Below are 15,599 nucleotides of genomic sequence, written 5' to 3'. Positions count from 1 at the left end.
ACACAATGAGCCAATGACACAACACACTACGAACGAATGATACACACTGACTGACTGAGCTAATGACACACCAACACACTATGACCCAATGCCTCCAAGAAGCCAAAATCCCATAGACTTCTATAGAGAAAAAGAGCTGTTACCCAGTCATTCTATTGGTCAGAATAACCATTCTAGCATTGATACATTTTTTGACATGTTTTTGATAATCCTAATTTTTTTCTGTAGTTAATTTATAAACTGACCAATCAGATGCGTCAATAAAAGTGGGTGGTCATAAGTCGTATGTTTCCTGTAGTCCGCTTTCAGGTAGGGTAGGGATGAGGCCTTTCAACAAGCTCACTCCTGATTGGTGAGAGTGGTACCATAGAAATGTTGACTCAGACAACTCGGACTAATCACTAATTATTGACGTTGTCAGGCTCCAATATGGTGGTGTCACTATTGCCAAAATATGATAATAAAATGGTGACTGAATTGACTTTTTTTCTCTGGGGCCAGAATTAAACCATTTTCTATGGGTGACATTACACTCACTCACTCTGGTTCTCATATACATTCCATGGTATTGATACAAGCTCTGACACACAGCTTTGAATCCCTCTGCTTCAGTAAGAGCGACACACACTCAGAAACCTCAATAACATTTGGTCATCACGAGGAGGAGCAGAACAAAAGCCTGCTTACGCTGATGTGATTTTTGTCAGAGGGTCGATGTGCGTTAGTGTCTCCCAAACTGAGAGTAATATTTTGTTGCCCGAGTTTTAGCGACATTAGCATCAGAAGCTGCCTTAACCCTTGTGCTATCTTAGATGACCCCACCCTTACTTTGACGTGTTCTTCCTACCATGACAAAGGTGGATAAAGGTGGAAAGATTTCATGTAATCCATGGACACCAGTGAAGATCACAAATCATTGAAGAAAAAAGGTTCAGAGCACTGTCTAGTGGGTCTACATGACCCAACTCCCAATGGTAAAGTGCCTAGGATAGCACAAGGGTTACGACATGCATTTCTTTTCTTCAAGATATTTCTTTTACTCAGCACTTCTGACATTGGCAGCTAAAGTTGTAATCTAGTTTTTGAAAATCAACATAATTTCTGAAAGAGATTAGATTGAGAAGTGGACTGGAAAGTGTCTTGCACACATAAGTTCAATAAAGACAACAATAAAGTGATCCAAATAACAAATATTGATCATGCCAGTGAAAGGTATTTTCACCATTTAACGCAATGATAGTGTGACAGCAGCGTCTCCTGCTCCTCACTAACCTCATGATGATGTTCTGAGGCGTTCCACTCTTCTACAAGTGCTACATGCAGTTCTACAAGGTAACTTGGGGGAACCATAATCCAGTCTCTGCTTCAGGTGGTCCTAGATGTCCTCTGTGGGGTTCAAGTCCGAGGTCATTGCTGGCCAAACCATATGAGCCACTCCGACTTCCTGAAGTCCAGCTGTGACAATTCTGGCACCATGTGGTGGAGCATTATCAGCCATGAACAGAAGTTGGTGGATGATGATGGTTTTGATAGAAGTAGTTCTGGGTCTTGATAATGTCTCTGAGGAAAGGACCTGCACTGACTGGACCATCAACAATAACCAAATGGGTTTTATGTTAACCCTTGTGCTATCCTAGGCACTTTAACTTTGGGAGTTGGGTCATCTAGACCCACTAGACAGTGCTCTGAACCTTTTTTCTTCAATGATTTGTGATCTTCACTGGTGTCCATGGATTACATGAAATCTTTCCACCTTTATCCACCTTTGTCATGGTAGGGAGAACACGTCAATGTAAGGGTGGGGTCATCTAAGATAGCACAAGGGTCATACCTGCTATGTTTTTATATCAAGTCAGACTTTATTGATTCCCCCCGTCAAAGTAAGGGTGGGGTCATCTAAGATAGCACAAGGGTTATAGCCCTCCATTACCCTGGCTCCTTATCTTTCTAATCTCCTCCATATACGGTAACACTCGCTCTCGCCGGTCTTCTTCTCTTCAGCTTTCCGTCCCTCCGGCCGGTATGGTCACCATGGGGAGCCGTGCCTTCCGCCGCTCGGCTCCCAAACTCTGGAAGTCTCTCCCCCCAGACCTCTGTAACATTGATTTCTTCTCAATTTTTAAATCCAGACTCAAAACCTGTCTGTTTAAATGCGCTTTTCCAAATCACAATTTTTCTTCATCTGTTATCCAATTTTTTTTAGATGTAAATTTATTCATTGTCTTTATAACATTTTGTTAAAGGGATTTTATTGTGTTTTACTTTTGAATCTGTAGTGTCCTTGAGTGTTTTGAAAGGCACTTTAATTAAAATGCCTTATTATTATTAATGTAACAGGTGAAAAAACTGAAATCAGAATATCAATTTCAAAGAATGATAACCAAATTTGGAGATCAAGTGGGTGAGGGTATCCGATGAGATCAATGCTTGGTATCAAGCTCCCTTGGATTGTGCCAATGTTGCAGAGCTGACAGCACTTGTGGGTCCCTCAGACAGTCAGGGTGTCCTCCTAGACGTTTGTGGGACACACCTTCCTCCTTTCCTATTTCAAATTTACAGTTCTCTGTCCCGGCGCGTTGACCGAAGGCCATGAACTTATGTTAGACAAAACGTTTTTAGTGGTACTAACACATTAGTGTTCCTGAATAAACAGGTTAAGGACTGCCGACCTGGGAACAGAATACAGGACCATAAAGTAAAAATGTGCACACAGGTCAGTGTATAAGTTGGAGTAATGTAAGGTGTGTTTAAAATCCAAACCTTTTTCTGACATTATGTCACATTGAACAGATTAGACAGTAAAACATGGTACTTTTGGAGTCCTTGTTGTATTTGGACCTGAGCTGTTGAATGTTGCAAATGTTGAGATCTTGTTTGGTCCCATTAAGACCTTTTCTCCTGTCCTGTTCAAACAACAGGGTTGAAAGAAAAAAAGACATGATGGATCATTTTCAGTTTCGTTCCAGACGCTCAGGCTTGACATGGCTTCTTGAGAAACTTTTGGTTAAAATGTAATCGGGGTTTCTAATCAGATATTAGATATGGTCAGCATTTGACAAATAGCATGATATAGCCAATAGATTTCACAATATTGACGATTTCTGCCTGAGTGTTTCTGAAAAGATAGTTAAGAAAGGACATCAGCTACAGGATTTAAAGACCCACTCCAATGAAAACATGTCCTTGTAGCATTTTGTGAGTATTTCTTTGTTCAAATCCTTGTCAATCAGGATCAGACGAAAAAAGATGCCTTTAGAAAAAGCTTGTAGATGTGACAATCGGCGGGCCACAAGCTCACCTGGCCTTTTCAGACAAACAGATCTATGTACGTCTTTGTTTTCCTAGTCTGAGCTTGCCCAAAACTGGATAGTTCAAAAATTGCTCTCCATTTTTGTTGCTAATGTTAGCTTGGAGGTGTAAGGAGGGAGCATAAAAAAGGCTTTACACCCCACCCTTAACTCAGAGGTGAGTTTCTAATAAAGTCCTGCTGCTCTGCAGAAACTATGTCCTAAAAAAACAACACAGACAATTGAATTTAGGCTAAAAACGCCATAATTATGATTAAAAGACAACTGGGAACGCTTTGAAATTAGATCAAGAGATGAGCGGAGTGGAACTTTAACAATGGCCCACTTTTTTCAATAGCACATAATTTGAATATTTAGTTCTTTTTTTCATTTCAACACAAAAAACATTTTATCTTTAAAACAGGTTTAAAGATAAAATATTTTAAACGACAGCCATGTACAAAATAATGCTAATGGATTCAACCGAGTTCTGTGTTTTTGAGAGTCAAGCAGAATAAAAAGCAGTGCAGTCCGTGTTGAAGCTTCCGCTCAGCTGTGAGGGCATCAGGACTGCAGAGCAGAAGCAAGAAGCCACACGAGACGCACAGAGGACAACCAGCACGCTGCTCACTTTGAAAGTTTTATTTGTTACGCTGCAGTTGGACTACAGCAGAAGAACAAGCTTCAAATCTGACTACAACAGCACTTGGAGCAACATTTTTATTTGATTTTCTTCTTTTCTGTAAAAGTATTGCAATAACAGACCTTAGGCCTAAAACCTATTACATCACAACTGCTTAAATAAAAGGAAAGAAAAATACACAATTTAGCCTCTGTCAGAGATATAGATAATATATATATATATATATATGACATATATACATTTATTTTTATATTTCTGCAGAGGGGTAAATGGGACATTTTGTCAGTAAAGCAAACAGATGATGGTAAACCCAGGCTGAAAGCAAACGGTAGTCTTCCCTGCTCTCATCGTGCAGTCTTGTTGACAGCAGGTGGATCTGAACTCCAGAAAACGGAACAGGACAAAGCAGGTGAAGGTCAGCTTGGGGCTCGCCTGTGACCGGACGAACCGGCCCGCCTAACTCTTCGGACGTCCCTCAAACCCCAACTACTACTCAGCTGCTTGAAAAGAAAACTTGACTGTACATCGTCTATAGATAATGACCATGCTCTGTGCATATCGTACTGAGGCCTTAGCTTGAATACATACTGTAAGTAAAGCAGATTGTTTGGATGAACTGATAACATATCAAAATGTTGTAAATAATCTGTGAAGTAGGAAAAGTCGGATGATAGCTTTAACAGTAATTCGACCCCTGCTCGTCTAACGCTGCTGGTGCTAGTTCACGTTAGCCAAAAGAACGCCGTTTCCCTCTTGTGTTTCCCCAGCAGCAGCTGTCCTCCAGAGCTGAAACGCCATCTGACCCCAGCCGAGCGTCCTCGCCGCCTCCCGCACTTTGGCAGAAATACAGGACAAAATGCAGACGTGGCGACTGCTCGTCTTTGCAGCTGACGGACAGACGGACTTTTGTGCTCAGTGAGAACATGGGCTCGTCTGCTGGACGTCTGAAAGCCAACAGGTGTGCAGGATTTCTGTGTCCTTAAAAAAAAATCTGTGCAAAACAGCTTTACATTTGTCGGCGGACAAAGGAGGGAGAGGAAAACCTTCCTCCAGTCCAGAGCCCCGGTCAAACGTGATGCTCGAGTGACCACCTCTCTCCATTCGGGGTCATGTCATCATCAGACTTGTTATTTATAGGAAAATAGTCAGAGGAGTCACTTGCAACCATAATCTAAGCATACTTTGATGTCTTTGTGTTAAAAGAGCATGTTTTAGGCATTTCAAATGATCATAATGTCTATACATTTATTTTACATTATTCACAACATCTTCTGGTGGTTTCTACCCTCTGGGTAGGATATGTGCATAAGAGATTCAAGTTATTTACAGCACCTTACAAACAAACAGAAAGAGACTGAAAAAGCACCGTTGGAAGTGAGGCACAAAGAAGGTGGGAGTTTTTTTTTTTTGAGTGCAAGTGGGTTCTTATGTCTACGCCACACAAAGGCCACGTCTGCTCGGGAACAGCCTCGCCTGCATCTGTGTGTGTGTGTGTGTGTGTGTGGGGGGGGGGTCCTACCGTCTGACAGAGCAACGGACCATGCCGGGCTCTGAAGCCGCCACGCGTGCAGCTCCAGCAGGTGAGAGATGACGCGCACAGTTCCAGTCAGACGGCACTGAGAAAGTCAGGGACCGATGCAGAACTCTGCCGCACCCGCCAGACAGGTGAAACCCCCCACCCCCCAACCCAGATGATGCGTCTATGTGGACTCCAGCAGCCATGTGACTGAGCTGGGATCTGCTCAAACATGAACATTAGGCACCTTATTTACTCACAAACTGGTAACATGGTACAAAACATAAATTCCTCTTTATGCATGACAGCAGCTTGGAACAAAGACGAAAAACAAAAAAAGAGCAGGGGGAGCTGGAAGCTGCCCCCTTCAGTCACACAAGTACCAGGTCTCAGTCAGAATCCAGGCTGGGATCCCTCTTCTCAGTCATGGAGATGGCAGGCTCAGTACTGGTGGCTTTGACTGCAAAGGTTTGGGCTTTTCATGGTGGAGCTGAGGGGGGCAGGACGGACAGTTGGGGGGGGGGGCTGGAAGCGGGTATGAAAGCAGCAACAGTAGTAGCAGCAAAAAACAGCCTTAGCAGCAGCTTATTAGTCACACAGGAACAACGGAACCAGGCCAACAACGCACCCGCCAGAACCGAACGGGGGCTTGCATCTGTACAAAAACATCAGCGCCAAAATGGAGCCACGCCTCCAACTCCACCTTTCCTGGAGTCCTGTGGTTACACCACAAGGAGCCTGCAAGTCTCTCCTCCCTTCATCTGCAGTCACCTCTGCTGCTCTTCTCAAACACAGATGGAAAAGCGGGTAACACACTGATCTCACAGTGGAAGCAATAACGTTTTCCCTGTCCACCAATCACATGACAACACCGCAGAACCATCAGTACGACGGCTCGGTGCCTCCGATCTGTGACGGCTGAAACCGTCAGCCCACAGAAGGAAAGGCGTCCGTGATGTTTGCTTCAACTGTGCACAGCTGCACTTCCAGACTAAATGTGACACAGAAGGGAGAGTTTAGCAACAGCATCCGGCGTTTTCCATCACCCGTCAGAGTCTATCCGAGTAGAAACAAAACCTGAACCTTTGGTCACAGTTTCAACAGGAGAGTGTGAAAGGCGGGGAAGGGGTCATGTACCATAAAAAAGAATGATATCCTATCATGCTATGGTGGACTCGAATGTCTATGGGCACTTCTGTCACGTCAAAGGGACACGCAGAGAACCTGGCTTCACAGATGTGAGGCCCTTTGTGTTTCCGGCCTTTAGAATTCTAATGAAAGCTTAATTTTCTGTTACATTAAGGTTGAGAAAGACAGACGAGTTAATGCATGAGCCGCCAAATGTCTGGAAAGCAAACAGTGCACTCGTTTGAACCGAAAAGTGCGTGGCTCTGTGTCAGGACCCCAGACTCAACTGTAAAGGCTCTTCCAGTCTTTAAACGTGGATGTTTGAAGTTCAGGAGAAGTCTGGTTTCTAAGCCATGCTTTCCCAACCTTTTACCCCACAGTTATGATACCGATGGGTCATTTCTGTGTGCTGATAGAAGAAACCAAAACATGAAGGCTAAGGCTCAAATCAGTCCGTTTGAAAGAAAAATAGAAAACAACATGCTGGATGGAGGTGGGAGTTCTCACTCTGCACACCTTGGTAGCAATGCAGGCGGGACTTCCGTCACCCCATTTCAAATGCGTTTTGAAGGAGGGAAGAGCAAACTAAGCTGGACCAATCAGTGTTAATGCAGCAGCAGAGACCCAGACAGAAGCAGAGAGCATGCTGGGATGGTGGCATAGAACGGGCAAAACCAGAAGCAAGGCAACGATGAGCAAAAAGGTATCATCCTCTTCTGTAAGAGGCCCCCTCCCTTAGCCCTTTGACTTTAACCACAGCTGGCTCGTGCCGTCTTTCTTCATCTGCATCAAGCGGGAGAGCACTTCCAGCTTTGGGGCTCAGGGTGGATGTTGGAAAAATGCACTGAGGGGTGGAGGGTGGAGGGTGGACGGAGAAAGATGGATGCTAGAAAACAGAAAGAGAAGGAAAGTGTCTCTTTTTGGAGCGTGGGCAGCTTTGAGCCTATTCTGCTGGCCAGAAGGCCTTTTTAGACGATGCACAGTGAACACAAGTGCAAAGATCAGTTAAACTAAGGGGACTGTGATTCCAGAAGACTCTTTCACTTCCTATAGGCTGTGTAAGCAGATGTAGGGGGGGTTTCCCGTCGCAGCCGGTCACATAGCAGATTGAGTTTTACTAAGTTTTACTGGCGTAAGCAGAAAGCTGTTGTTGGCCTTAGAAAAGTTTTACTTGCACTTTTTGAAAAGGAAATATTTAAGCTTCATTCATTCTTTTGCTTTTTCTCTTCTTACTTTTTGTTTGATTTCCCCCCTAACTACTTAAGAAGTGTGTGTGTGGGGGGTGCAGTACCATACCCCACCACGCCAAACAAAAAAAAAACAACAAAAAAAAAAAAAAACAGAGGGAGGGACAAGAAGCAAAAAGTCCCTCTCCTCTTCTACAACCAAAAATAGTGCAACTTTTAGGAAAGGTTTTTGGGTTCTGTCTCCACGCGTCACTCCGTCCTGTGGGGTTTGCTTTCTCGTGGACCTTGGCACTGGGGGTTAGGTTCTCTTGTTTTGCCGGGTCTTCTGCAGACCTTGGATTCTCAGTTCTTCCTTTGTGAAAAGATTCCGATGCCCAAAAAGAGACCAAAACGGGGCCGAACGGCCTCCTGGAGACCAAAGGTCGATCCCTTAGGCAACACATAAAACATCAGAGAGGGAAAATAGAACTGGTCTGTGCTGGAGTACGTTTTCTTTCTTCAAATGAAATCTAAAGTGTCCGTGGGGTGTAAGCATTCCCCCCCCTTTTAGGTGAAAGGAACTCTGGGATTGTCTCCTGCTCGCTCTGCTGCAGCTCCAGAGGGGAGGGAGACCCAGATTCTGATGCTCACTCACAACTCCAGCCGTCTGCCCCTCAAACGGGGTCATCTGGTTGGCCGTCCTTAGCCTTGGCAGGTACTGTTGTGCTTTCTGATTGGCTCTCCTGCAGGATCATCCTGACCCCCAGCCCCCCCAGCCTTCCTACTCTCTGGTTATTGCTGTGCTGGTGTAAAAAGAAAGCTGACCCAGGGTAGTGGCCCATCACTTCACTGTATGCTGGGGGGGGCCCTTCCATGCGCCCGTGGGTGCTGGAATTGGCTGCACTGACACCGGATTTGCTGCTGGGGGGTCTCGGACCTCCACCTCCCAAGCCCACTCCTCCGGGGCCACCGCCTCCCCCCATGTCAATCAAGTCACTGTCATAGATGGTTCGGTTGGGGGGCGCCCTGACCGACTCCCGGTTAAGCTCCATCTGCTGTTCGGGATCGCGAAGCTGTAAGGTGCAGGGCCCTTGGTACGGTGGGGGCTCCTCGCCATCCGATAAGGATATAGTGGGGGGCAGGTCGATTTGGTGCTGCATGTAGGGATAGGTGGGCTGGAAGCGGCTGAAATGCTCTCGCTGCATGAAAGACGGAGTGGTGAAGCGATCCCGGGCCTGGGGAGCGTAAAACCCCTGCAGGAGGAGCGAAAGAGACAAACAGGTAGTTTTAACATTCACAGATGAAAAAAACCCAAATCATACCGAAAAACTGATGTTTTTCAATCAAATCCAAAGTGGAAAGAGGACGGGGAAAAACTCTTCAGTGCATCATTTTATGAAGATATTATTCATCCCTCACATCGTCTCCTGCATGATAGGCTTCGGTTTTTAGACACCTGTGAGGATTTGTTGCTGTAATTCTCTCTTCAGCTGGTTTGGACCTGAACTGACTTTTGCTTTTTATCTGTTATTCTCTGTCCCAATAACCTCAGATCACCGCTCCTCCTCCGCCTGACGTCAGTGGGACCACGCCATAGCCGTAAGGCGGAGAAATCCTCACGTTTAAACACGGCGTTCCCTCGTTTATCATGAGTCCCGTTCTAAACATAACCCCGATAGGTGACATCTATCAAATAGAATTCCAGATGTTTCAAGGCTGTGAAACTCCTCACTTCACACTTTATGCACTTTTCTTACTGACATGAAGTTGAAGTTCAAAGACACGAAGTTCAAACTTTCATAGTAAAATATGTTTTATAGAATGAAAACCAAAATCTGATCACAATGAAGATTTATGTAACTTTAGTAAACAGAGGCAGGCTCTACAGAAGACAACATGGAGGAGATTGACTGACAACAGCCAATCAGGACGCAGAGCATGGAGCGATGTAAAAAAACAAAAAACAGCTAAATAAAAACTCCATGAAGCATGGAGGCCGTGAAGGGTGAGCTGTGACATAGGGAGGGGGCACTGTGCTCTGTTCTCATGTGCTGAATCAGTGAAGATCTTCACATTTAATGGCATCATTAGACTTCGGGGTTAACGAACGAACACGCTTTGGCTGCTCTTTAGATAACTGATCTGTATGTGGTATATTAGTATACAAAATAGAGTTATGTTTATTTGATATATTTATCAAGTAATTCATCATCGTCATGTGATTTATTGATACTTAAGCATTCGTAATGACCTGAAACTATGTTGGTAAGGCATCTGATAAAAAGTTATGAACCGGATAAAGATAAATCATGTAATAAAAATAGTTACGGTAGAATAGGGGTGGACTTATATACATTTGCTTCCTTACACTCCCTTTCAAGCAGTCTTTAAATTTAATTTCTAATTATCTTAAGTTTGATAAGTCTTTGTATGAATGCTGATTGTATTGTCTTGTGTATTATTCTTGCATTGATTGCTTAAAATAAACCATAAAAAAGAAATCCTCCTCCTCATCATCATGCTGTACCTGACAGCCGTTCGTATGGTCTCCTCAATCGTTTGTCCCGTTGCCACTTACATCTTTATCAGATAAACTTTTCTTTTGCTTCGGTTTTTGTGAAGCTTGAACAGCTGTAATCAGCTGATTGTCGCCTTAACGGATTTGTTTTACTTTCTGACAACCTCAGGTTACTGCTTTGCTGCCGGACCGAGCCAGAAGTGTTGGACTGGGTCATTTCAATAGTCTGTTCTGATGTGCTGCACGGTTCCTGCTAGAATGCAGCTCGCATCATCATCCCTCCACAGAAGAGGCTGACAGCTGCTTTTAAGGACTGCTTTGTCTTCCCTCAAACACCACATCCACAGGTCAGTGACCTAAGAACAGTTTCTAGTGATTTTGTGCTTTTCTTTTTCTCCAAATGTGTCCTGGAGTTTCAGCTAAAAGCAAACAGCAAAGTCCATTCGTTCTGCGGCGCATTACTATCTGAGGGAACCCGTTTCAATTGGTGAACGTGGCTCTAATAGCAAAACCCGCAGACAAAGCAAAAACACCACACAGTCGGGGTGGGGGGGGCATGAAGACAGAAATGATCAGAAAGTGGATGGAGGGGTCGGAGACAGGCAGACAGGGGGGTTGAACTGATGGAGGGAGCAGATCGGGGTGGCTCTTAGACGACTGTCTAGACGGTGTCAGGGGAGGTGCTGCTGATTAATGATGCACACGGAGCCACCCTGTTGCACACAGCATCTGTGCACTAGACCCCCCCCCCCCCATGCTCATGTTCTGCCTTCACTTCCTGGACTTGTTCTGCTGCTTCAGCACTGGTTTGAAGGGTCTTAACCCTCCTGACAGACTCGCTCATCCCTCTGAGAGGGGGGCTTTTTATTGCAAGAGCTTCATTACAAACGTGCTGGACAATGTGCGGCTGGATGCACATCTTTGTGTTTTGTTCTTTATGTGGAGCATCAGTGCCCCTGCTGAGTTCCAGCTGTTAGACCTACCTGTCCTAACCCTTACTGTTTACCTGGATCAGGTGTGCTCCGACAAATGAAGCTGCAGCCCTCAGACAGAGGTTTGATAGACCAGTTTCAGTCAGTGTAGAATGCTTCGTTTACTGCATCCAAACTGTTTTCACTGCAGCCAAAGCATCCAGAGCATGCATGTTTTTTTACCCATAATTCAAAGTAGTATGCAATTCTCTATTGACAATTCTAGAAAAGAAAAGCCTGCAATACAATAAAAATACATTTTGCAATTTAGAATTCAATTTAAAAAAGCCCATTTGGACCACAAATTATTACACGAATTGCTTTTTAAAATGAATGTTACAAAACTAATATAGATAATTGCATTTAAGAATACATCTAGACTACAAATAAAAATGTAGACGAGGCTTTGTGAAAAAATATTAGAATTGATTTTTGTGCTAAAGAACCTGCTAAATGCGTCTCCTTTCTCCTTTTCTTCTCCTCTATTAATTTTCCGCTTGTACATCTTCAATCTTCCTCCTAAATAATCTGCCCTGCGTTGCTCTTGCTCTTCTTGTTCTTGCTCTCACCTACCTCTCTGCGGAAAGTAAAACCTACTCAGCAAAAAATTTGTATTTTACATTTTTGTACTTTTGTAAATTTTTGTACTTTTTTGTGAAATTATTTTATTTTATTACTTTGGGATATTATTTTTCTCATGCATGTTTGCACTGAACAGTGAGCGGCTCTCATTTCACTGTATGCGCGTTTGATGCAAATTGTACATGTGTATGGTGACAATAAAGGCATTCTATTCTATTCTATTCTTTTTTCAATGACGTTTTCAAACATAAACTAATTTTTTGGCATTGCATTAGGTTTTATCTTGAACTGTCAATAACAATATTGTTCAGAAAACTGTAGGAATCATTTATTGTTTTTAACTTTTGAACATTGAATTGTAAATTGCAAAATCCATTGTCATTTGAATCATGGTACTAAAAACACTAACAATTCAAAATGCAATTTATTTTTGCTTTATTTAAAATTTATTTTTAAATTTATAAGATCGATTTGCCATTTTTCATATGGAATTTTTAAATGCAAAATAGATTTTCAAATCGCATGATCGAATTCCAAATGGAATTGTCAATAAAGAATTGCATATTACTTTGAATTATGGGTAAAAAAAAATCCATAGCACAGGAGTATCACTGTTGCTAAAAGAATCCTTAAATACATCAGTGTTTTTGTCTGTAATTTATTCATTATAAATAGAAACAATGAGCTTATTCACTCTTCTAAACTTAACTTTATGTCAAACCAAATGACGATGATTGGGGTTGTGGGGGGGTTTCAAGGATTTATGGAAATAAATATAAAAAAACAACATAAGCTGCTTCACCTCTCTGCTTTTGGGTAGAGTCTGTGCTCTCTCCCCCCCCCTCCCTAATTTGAAATCTGCGCAGACCCTGCAGCAGACGCAGACCCATGTGAAACAGTCAGAGAAGTAGAATCATGTGCTGACTGGAATCGGGGCTTGAAAAGTGTTGAAGGGGTCGTGTCTGACTTTATGGTCACACCAAACACAGAAACAAAAAGCCCAGTGGATGTTATTAAAGGGCCTCTACCATGCAAAATCAACTTTTTGAGCGTTTAAGTATAATGTTAATTCCTCACGGAAAAAACAACCTCAAAGTGGTATTTTGTTCCGTTCATGCATTTTTGAGCATTCCTCTCAAAACTTAGTGATGAGGCAAAACGCTTTTCTATACACAATGTGAACATCCATCTTTGTGAAAGTTTGGATGATGACAGAAACGCTGCAGAGACCGGATCTAGGGGGAGGTCATGAAATGGGCGGCACCCACAAGGAGCGAAAGGCGGAGCCTCAGAGATCCAGTCATCTTACATCCGGGTTGGAAATGAGCTGCGAAAATGACTAAGTTTTCATTAAAAAATCCTTTTTTAGTGTGCCAAAGGTGATAAATGGATATAATTGAGCTTTAGAATAGCATGGTAGAGGCCCTTTAGGGGAAGTGGATCCAGGAGAACCAGAGTCTTGGTCCTCCACTGTGGAGCATCATTGGGAGGTCACCTTCTGTAAACGGGTCAGGTGCTGCTCTTACCTCTGAGGCTCCTCGCCGTGAGCTGCTGTCTGTAGGCCACAGACACCCGTTCTAAACAACAGACACAAACACAGGTTTCACTTTGGGATCTTTGTCCTCATCAATTCCTGCAAGAAACAGCTTTAGTCTGTCTGGAATGACAAACGTCAGCCTCTATGGTTCGGTCCATTACAGGCAGCAGCAGCTTTCCTCACTGACTATGTAATTGTGTGTGTGTGTTTGAGTGTGTGTTGTTCACAGTGAGGCTGACAGGAAAGCAGACATGTGACCCACCTGCTGCAGGGCGTGCTCGTGCCTGCGGGCCTGGCTCTGCCTTGATATGAAGGACCAGGTGGAGAACTTGTAGTGGTTGAGCAGGCAGATGATTACCACCACCATCACCGTCATCACGACAATGATGATGACAATCTGAACAAACTCCAGTTCAGCTGCACAAACACAAAAAGGAGAAAGAGGAAAGGCATCAGGAAGGGATGAGTCTGGAGAAGTGCTGCAGCGGGAAGGCGGAGCATCTATCGTATTTACAGGAGAATGAGTCAGGGTGGTTGCCTCCAACATCTCTACAGACTTTGGCTTTTCCATGATTTGGATATAAATACATATAGTGATCACAGTAGTTCTGCTTGGTCTTCAGAAAAAAAGCTGTTTGTACACGTGGTGACCAGCAGAGGGCAGCACAGGCCAAACAGGATGTTACAGAGAAGTTACAGTTGGTTTGATCACCATAGAGATTTGTATCCCAGCGTCTTTCCCCTCAAACGTTCATCTTGTTGAGGACTTTAATTAGACTTTTACTGCTTCTGTTCCCAAAGGTCGCTGGCTTTCCACAGCAGGTTTGTAAAGTTCGGCCAACACTGAAAGGACCAAAGATTCCTTGGAAAGCTCGTCCAGCTTGAATGTTTTGTGGAAACAACTTCATTGTCGTTCAGTCTGCAGTGTGGCTGCACACCTGCAGGTCTCCATTATCATCGTCATCAGTTATTTACCACTCGCACAGAAGTTACAGAGAAGCAAAGAGGTTCAATGTCGGTCCAACTACAACCAACTTCTCCTTTTGAGCTTGACCTTCAACAACACCAGACCCAGAAGGTCTCAGGGCGCCAGGATCCGGCCTGAGCTCTCACCCACAGTCTGTGCTTCCTCGTATTTCTCCGTCTGCCTCCTCTCTCCCAGCCTGAGGCTCTTTTGTTGGTTCTCATCTTGTCCAGTCTTGGACTCAGTATGACCTCTGACTCACACTTACTCACTGCTGGGCTATCACACAAACACACGTGCACGCATGCACGCTCGTACGCACACACACGAACACGGTGTTGGCTTCTTAGCATCTGCAGGGATCTCTGAGAACTATGACACGAGGCACAGACAGCATGTCGTCTACAGAGATTCACTTCTGAAAGACAAAATGACCAACATGGGCCGCTCAAACCGGGATAGAAGAGCTCGAAAGATGGAGCACATTAAATGTAATCCCAAGATTTTCATGAAAGCTGTAATGAAAAATCACAGCCCAAGAAGAAAAGACAGAAGCTTCAAGCAGCCGGTTCATCATGTCAGGCTCAGCCAGCCTTTGTGGCTTAGTTAGAGTCCGGCCAGGGCTGAAATGTACACCCACCCAAAGCTGACTGTGCTCCACCACAACAGCCACAGGGGACGGGTGGGGTCGGACTGACAGGAACAAAGCCAACAAGCACAAACCACAGCGAAGGAAAAACATGGCTGTGGGGGAACGACATTTAAAGCAATTAAAGCCATCACCATCAGCCGGGGAGGGGAGGAAACAGGAAACAGAGAGACGACAGCAAACTCAGATCATGTGACGGCTACAGGAAACCAATGAAGAACAGAATCAAACGTAGAGCCCTTCACCAAAAATAACCCCTGCACAACAGCGGAACAGACAGATTCAACTGCTATCAAGAGGGGGGGGGCTAAAACCTGTAACCTCAGATGCTTAACCTGGATTTGACCCAGTGACAGCTATGAAGTGACTTCAATACCCCACACCCAGAGAGGTCAGAGAGGAAGTCTGTGCAGGAGAGGATGACATCTACCTTCTGAATGTCTGCTAAAGAACTCTTCATCAGACATTTCTACCTGCAGCTCTGTGACTGAGAGGCAACACACGTCTGATCCAACCCAAACGCACACATGTGAATGAAGCTCGGAACATGTGGAGCCTTTTAACACTCTCTTAGTGTCTTCTCTGAAACATTTTATTTTCAATCATTTTCCCAAACTGAAACTTTACAGGATTCATTC

The 15,599-nt window shown here is 44.1% G+C and overlaps 1 protein-coding gene across 1 annotated transcript in view; it reads right to left on the bottom strand.

The window, feature by feature from the left end:
- Positions 1-3,914: 3,914 nt before the first annotated feature.
- The window catches only part of ldlrad4 (low density lipoprotein receptor class A domain containing 4), a 47,126-nt gene continuing 35,441 nt past the window's right edge, over positions 3,915-15,599 (bottom strand). The window contains exons 2-4 of the mRNA XM_011484919.3: positions 13,611-13,765; positions 13,338-13,388; positions 3,915-8,993 (exon numbers count right to left, since the gene is read on the bottom strand). Of these exons, the coding sequence (XP_011483221.1) occupies positions 8,415-8,993; positions 13,338-13,388; positions 13,611-13,765 (785 nt within the window). The 3' untranslated portion in view covers positions 3,915-8,414. The remainder of the gene's footprint in view (positions 8,994-13,337; positions 13,389-13,610; positions 13,766-15,599) is intronic.

The sequence above is a fragment of the Oryzias latipes genome, chromosome 16, assembly GCF_002234675.1.
Source record: "Oryzias latipes chromosome 16, ASM223467v1".
Lineage (NCBI taxonomy): Eukaryota > Metazoa > Chordata > Actinopteri > Beloniformes > Adrianichthyidae > Oryzias > Oryzias latipes.
This window is presented reverse-complemented; position numbering and strand designations above follow the sequence as displayed.